Source organism: Eptatretus burgeri, unplaced genomic scaffold, assembly GCF_056783735.1.
Source record: "Eptatretus burgeri isolate ZD-2024b unplaced genomic scaffold, Ebu_testis_v1 Ebu_testis_scaffold_457, whole genome shotgun sequence".
NCBI classification, from domain to species: Eukaryota; Metazoa; Chordata; class Myxini; order Myxiniformes; family Myxinidae; genus Eptatretus; species Eptatretus burgeri.
Window position 1 is genome coordinate 15,001 of NW_028222406.1, and position 7,500 is coordinate 22,500.

The window sequence follows — 7,500 nt, forward strand, 5'->3', positions numbered from 1 at the left end:
ACACAAGAACCGTCGTAGCTCCGAACTCCACTCTGTGGATGAAATATTGACTTTCTGAGTGTGCCCCATTTTGGCAGAAAGTTTGCTGTGCTTCAATTAGTTGTACTTGTGCACTTTCCTCTCTGCCTTTCTCACAATTTTGGTAATTATGGGTGCTTCCAATGACAGAATGTCTTTTAGAATCTCTTTTAACTCGTTACTGTTTGTCTGTTTATGCCTTCTTTGTCTTTACCACTCTGCTGTGATGGTGGTATGTCTTCCAGTTGCTGTTTGTTGTGCAGCTTCTCTGTGAGCCTTGGTCTCTATTAAAAAAAAAGTTCATTGGCAGTTTTCATCATTTATACTGGGATTTGATGATAATTAGGCCTTCTGGTTGCATCATTACGAAGTTGCAGCTGTTCTGTTGATGCATTGCCTCAGCACAATCGAGCAGGAATTTGGATTTTGGCCAGACTGCCTGGAATAATTTGCCTATTCTTCATTGAAAGACATTGTGGTGTATTTAACCTCCACTACATAATAATGGCAGACGGATCCCCAACTTGGCGTCCATCTGAGGGGAAACATTCGTGAATGCATTTCCCTGCCTGTGAAGCACCAATCTGATGATTCATTGAGTCAAGAATCACACCCAGACCAGACAGCTCAAATTCAATCGCGCTAAACATGTTTATTAACTGTCTTTCTTTATTCTTTCTTTTCTTCCATGATTCTTTCTCTCAACAGCTTCTGCATGTAAAGAGCAACAAGTTCCTGACTGTGAACAAACGCTTGCCCGCACTGCTTGAGAAGAATGCCATGCGGGTGGTTCTGGATCCCGCTGGGAATGAGGGCTCCTGGTTTTACGTGCAACCCTTCTATAAACTTCGTTCTCCCGGAGATGGTGTGAGTTTTCGTAATCTCCTTACACTGAGTGGTGTTGACTTTTTGCTGTTAAATGTTTCAGGGGAGGTGTTCACTCATCATAATAGAGTTGTATTAATTTGCGTAAATATTATAAGCTGGCTGGTCCATTGGATCCACTTTTCACTGATAAGATCCATTTGTACTGTGTATGGGGTATTCATGAGATAGGTACCCGTTTTTATTTATTGAATACAACAAACATACCCAACTTTCCAGTTCAAATTTATATCAATTGTTGGAGTCATGTTTGAAGTTTTGTTTGGTACTCAACATGTCCAGTTTTTCTTTCAATTAACGTTCGTTTCTTTTTTCTGTTTTAGCTTTTCTGTTTTAGAATTAGCTGTTCCTGAATTCCTTGATTCAACATTCCCCAACAAATGCATCGGCCGTGGTGAACCTATTGGTTGGCCCCCAAGATCCACATATCTGAGTCCCTATGGTTTTTCGTGGAGTTTCATAATGGACAGAGTTTATGCCATGCGCTCACAGTCCTTAGATAAGCCACCAGATGGCATCACTAATGCTGTTCCGAGCATATGCCATGCCATGTGTGCAAAAGTTATGGACAATTTCATTCAATGTCTCCAGATGTGTATTGAAAGAGAATGTGGACATGTTTAGCACGAAACAAAACTTCAAACTTAACTTGAACTGTTCCATATTCAACTGGAAAGTTGTGTATGCTTGTTTTATTCAATAGTATGTAAAACAGGATTGCTTGTCTTGAAGCTCACCTGGATCAGGAGCAATAGTCACTCAAACACCCCGCCAACCCCTTTTGACCCAATTTTTTTTTTTTAATGCCATGGACAAACTTCGGTACATCACGGGTGATGAAGGTTGTGGTCAAGTTTCATCGAAATTGTGTGTGTAGTTTCAGAGAAGAGAGCAAATACCTATTTTTGGTGGTCAAACACTCCCCCCCCCCCATAGATCCCCTTGATGAGCACAGATGTTGATGCCGTCAATGCACCTTCGTAAGGCATCAGATATGAAACGTGTGGCCAAGTTTCATCAAATTGTTTGGTTCAAGCAATAATGACTCGAGTGTTTGCAGACTCACTTACTCACCTACGGACACTGCTTGATCACACAAGCTCACCGGACTAAAGTCCAGTGAGCTTACAATGGGTACCTATTGAAGGAATACCCTGTATTTCAGAGAAAGATGATACTTTGGCTAATTCTACACATTCTTCCTTTAAATTCCCACGTGGTTTCACTTTAATTTGAACTCTGCAAATCCATACATTCATCTTGGTTGTAGCTGTTTCAGCAAAAAGCTCATGATGCTTGGATCCGAAGTGTGAAATCCCCAACACCATGTTCATTTCTCCACTGTCAACTTATGTTCGACATAATTTGGGTACAAGCATACTATCCTCATGCCTTTTTCCTATCAAGTTGAGGTATGCTTTGCCCAAATTTTTAATGTAACAACTGGCCAGGCCTGATGCTTGACTGAAATTGGCAGGAATTTGTGTATTTCGACAAAGAGCAGATGAGTTATTGTCAGTACCCTGGCAAAATATTAGTCGGATCTTTATGATCCACTGACTAATTCCAGTAGACGGGTCCCCAATTTAATGCCCATCTGGAGGATTGTGAAATTCTGTGATGCAACAGCTGCAAAGCCATAATACGACAGTTTATAGGTGGGCTGAAAATGTAATCCAAGGAGACAGCTCAAAGTTAAGTGCACCACCTCTGCACCATCCAATCGAACTTGGGTGGAAGTATATTGACGCATTTTTCTATTTATTTTTTTATGTCCTTGTCCTTGACTGCTCCACTTCAATCGCTGGTACTAAATTCATCAATGCGAAGGGGATTGCTGTTAATGTAGTGCAGACGGTTATCTGGCTTCACCACATCAGGAGCTGAATAAATGGCCCGATATACCTTGCACTGTTCCTGTTGTCCCACTAAAACAGCCACATGAACACATTTTCGGGAAATTCCTCGTGTGCTTAGTTTGGTATGAAAACCTTGGATGGGATATTTCATTTTCAAAAGTATTGTGGTTTCAATGTTCATCTGAAAGGCCGTAGATGGATGTAGATTGCTTAAATGATTTGTGCAGGTCGTAGTTGGAGATAAGGTCGTGCTAAACCCTGTGAATGCTGGACAACCCCTCCATGCGAGCAACTATGAGCTGGTGGACAACCTTGGATGCAGGGAGGTTGGTCTCTAGAAAACGCATTTTAACTTCACAATTATTGCTATTCAAGGAATTGCTCGTCATTGATCCAGGTTCATATTGTTGGACGTTTCACCTTGGCATTTTAAATGTGACAATTTAAATCCTTTAAAGTACGAAATGAGGTAAATGTTTGTGCATCCTTGTTGATGTCAGATGTACATATGATCATGTTACTCAGATATTTGGTGACGATATTTCAGGTCAATTCGGTCAACTGCAGCACGAGCTGGAAGATTACTCTTTTCATGAAGTGGAGGGAGAACAAGGAGGATATTTTGAAAGGGGTAAAAGCGTGCTTACACAGCAGCTAGTTGCATCACGACACAGTCCTATGATTTCATTTGTGATCCATATACAGTACTGTACTTGCAAATTTCTCATGTCCAAAAATGAATGTCACCTTTGGAGCTGCGTATGGCTCACATTAACTGCCTGTCATGTACAAATTTCTTGAATATACGAAACATAAAAACCTGTTTATCTAAATGTTTAAAACGGCTAAATATAAAATGAATGTTTCATGAGATCTGGTGTGTAAATCTAAATATAATGGAGGGAAAGTATGTATGTTGTACGTTTCATCAACTCCTCCGAGAGGCTTGACCGAGAAAGCTGAAACTTTCAGGGATGGCTCCACACTCTGTGTGTTTCCTGAAGTTTTGTTTGATTCCATCAGGTTTTGAAAAATAACAAACATTTTTTTCCACCCATCTTGGCGTTTTACTCCGTTAGGGGGTGGAGGTGTGCATACAGTGCATACAAAACACTGACAAAATGACTTTTTTAAAAAAAATTAAAGACCACGTATTAATCATGACTATTTTCGTTGTAATGAAAACGTACCTTGTTTAGTTTTTTTTAATGTACATAAACTCAGAGGTGATGTTGAGTGTATGAAAGTGGACGTGTACATTTCATATAACTTTAAAGTGTGTGTGCACATAACTTATTTAACGTGTACATGTACATAACAAATATCTCTTGGGAATTTCCCTGGCAGCCTCATGATTAATTAATAACAGACATGGGTATTTCAAGACCAAGCCAATTTTAATGTTTATTTAATTCACACATTACATGTCCAGTTTGTTTATAAGCCTTGAAAAGTGGGCAAAAACCAAAAGTTTAAAAAAAAAAATGAAATACCACTATTTTCTTTCCTCTGAATTTGAGAATTAACATACCTTCATTGGGTGGTGTATGTTGGACTGCTGTCACAATCGCTGCGGACAAAATATGCATTACCTCATTTGAGTTGTAATCAAAATGCACCTTTGTTTCCTCAATACGGTATCTTCATTTAATGATAGAAGATGCATTGTTCAGTCTTCAAGTGTACATCATAGGCCTATCAACAACCTGAGCAAGGTGTCGCGAAAAGATGACTGATTTCTGGATGGCTGAGGGGAAAGGAGCGGGAAGGCGTGGCCTGTAGAATGGGTGGTACTTATGACCCACCCACAGACCCACACATCTACCCACAGACACAAACTCAGCTTTATATCTTAGATAAGCAGTACACATGTGTTTGCTTCATGTACGTAACCCAAGTAATTTTTATTTTATTTTTGGGAGCGATCGAAGCAGCATTCTGTTGCCTATACACTGCTCTGTTGGGTACTCTGCTATGGTGTTAATCTATCTATAATTCCAGCAATCTGTGTGTGTGTGTGTGTGTGTGTGTGTGTGTGTGTGTGTGTGTGTGTGTGTGTGTGTGTGTGTGTGTGTGTGTCTGTGACCGCTGTTTCTCGACAACCGCTGGTCCGATCTAATTGAAACTTGCCAGATATATTGCTGGGGACCTGAGGATGTGCCTTTTCAAGGTTTGATATTAATCGGACAAGTGCTTCCCAAGTTATGGCCATTTATTTACCAACCAATGACAGGAACCGTTGCTGCGGCCATTTTTTATCAACCAATGACAGGAAGCGTTGCTGCGTAGCCGTGGTCGATGGGGAAGAGAAACTCAGCCGTGTTCGCCATTACGCGTTTCTTCTCTTCTCTTCTCTTCTCTTCTCTTCGTGTTTTTCATTGCGAAAAGGCAAAATACGTTGGTGCTAATTGAATAAATGGCCATTAAAAGCCTCCGTATTCTTGCCCTGGATGAGGAAACAAAGAAGAAGCGCCGTTTCCTCAGCAATGTTGTTTATGAAGAGGTGCTAACGAGATAAAGGTGTGTACAATGTACATGGAGACGATTTTTATTATTATTTTTTTATTGAAGAAAAATTGTTCCAAAAATAATTTATCAAAAAAAGTGCACAACTTTTTTTTGTTTCCAATTGTCAAAACGGTGTTTGTAGGTGTTAAGGAATTCAGCTCCACTCAACATGCTTGCCAACGAAATACATCTCAATTTGGAGGTAAAAACGATTCTCAACAACGGGTTTCCTCACTCATTGCTCTGCAGTCTGCATTCAACTCCTTCATTTGTCATCTCATTGACCTCATTTCATCGATCGATAATTCCAGCAATCTCTGTGTGTCTGCGTGTCTGTGTGTGCTTGTGTCTGTGTTTCTGTGTGTCTGTGACTGCTGTTTCCCGACAACCACTTGTCCTATCTCATTGAAACTTGCCAGCTATATTGCTGGGGACCTGAGGATGTGCCTTTTCAAGATTTGATATTAATCGGACAAGTGATTCCCAAGTTATGGCCATTTATTTACCAACCAATGACAGGACACGTGCTGCGTAGGCGTGGCCGATGCGCCATTTAATTACCAATCACAGGACACGTTGCTGCGTGGGCGTGGCTGCATAGGCTGGTGCACGGCCGGCCGACGATGACGTCACGTGCCATGCTGGTTACGATGGGGATCGATCGGTGCCTTAGTTACGGTAGGAGTGCCAATGGTAAATGGCAGCGAATGTCATGGCAAGCAAAGAGAGGGAGGTAAACTTGATTTTAATTAACTCTGTGTGTAAGTATCACAGCAGTTGTTGCTTCAATGCAAGCGATAATTCGTGGAATGATGTGAACATTCCGTGCGGGCAAGCACTACTTTTGGATAGTGATGACTTACTGTATTCTAATAATTTCTCGATTTCTTATCCGCATTTATAGATAAACACAATGCCCCAATCCAGTCGTTGTTTATGAGAGCGAAGGAATGGCCTGTGTGTGTGTTTGAAAGTTTGTTTTTTTTTGCATGTACGGCCACGCACATATGGGCACGCGAGAGCGAAGGAACAGCCTGTGTGGTTGTTGTTTCTGGCACGCGGTTTGAAAGTTTTTTTTTAATTTTTTTTTGGATGTACGGCCACGCACGTACGGACACGCACGTATGCCACGCGAGAGCGAAGGAACGGCCTGTGTGATTGTTTCTGGCAAGCGGCTTTAAAGTGTATATGTATATATATATATATATATATATATATATATATATATATATATATATATATATATATATATATATACATGTACATATACATTCATGCGTCACTTAACGACTGGGTTACGTTCTGAGAAACGCGTCGTTAAGCGACGTCGTCGTTGTGCGAACATCATTTTTTTTTTTCATTTTCGTTTTCGAACATCGTACTTACACAAACATAGACACCTAAGCTATATGGTGTAGCCTATTGCTCCTCGGATACAAACCTGTACAGCATGTTACTGTGTTGAATACTGTCGGCAATTGTAACACACATCCAAGAGACAGAAGACACGTTAGATTTACCTTTGTGCAGTTCATGACGGCCATCAGTGTGGTTAGCAGCAGCTTACAACCTCCTCTCGCATCGATTATAGAAAGGTGAATAAATAGCGTTTGGATTTTATAAATACGTAATCATTGCATCAATGTTATAATTTACAAATGAATAAACGAGCACCTGTCAATTGTGATATATATATTTTCGGAACAGTGCGATTGTTTTAACAACATAAAAAGCTTCACTAAAAACAAATGTTTTAATTGACGAACAACAATGATTTATTCGTGGAATTCTTCAATTCAAAATTAATTTACTTGCTAGAAGGTAAACGTGGAAACATTGCTTCAGTTTGAAAGCCGATTTCCTTGAATCCCGATTTAGCACGACCCTGTTTTTTTTCGCGATGACATTTTATGGACCTCAACGATCACATTATAACAGGGCCACACTGTCGTTTATTATCATTATGAGGTATTATGTTCTGTAGAGTGTATATAATTGTATGTGCTATTTTTATACGAGGCGACATCACTCGGCGATAGGAATTTTTCAGCAACATTTTTTTTTCAGAGCTGGCAAACCTGTCGTATATGCGATCCGTCGTTGCCCGGAACGTCGTGAAGCGGCGCATGACTGTATATATATATATATATATATATATATATATATATATATATATATATATATATATATATATATATATGTATATGTATGTATATTTGTTTATGTATAT

The 7,500-nt window shown here is 39.9% G+C and overlaps 1 protein-coding gene across 1 annotated transcript in view; it reads left to right on the forward strand.

Annotated features, from left to right (window-relative positions):
* The window catches only part of LOC147007207 (inositol 1,4,5-trisphosphate-gated calcium channel ITPR1-like), a 26,485-nt gene that overhangs the window by 427 nt on the left and 18,558 nt on the right, over positions 1 to 7,500 (forward strand). The window contains exons 1-3 of the mRNA XM_085867510.1: positions 1 to 885; positions 2,990 to 3,088; positions 3,310 to 3,393. The exon at positions 1 to 885 is cut by the window's left edge and continues 427 nt beyond it. Of these exons, the coding sequence (XP_085723636.1) occupies positions 667 to 885; positions 2,990 to 3,088; positions 3,310 to 3,393 (402 nt within the window). The 5' untranslated portion in view covers positions 1 to 666. The remainder of the gene's footprint in view (positions 886 to 2,989; positions 3,089 to 3,309; positions 3,394 to 7,500) is intronic.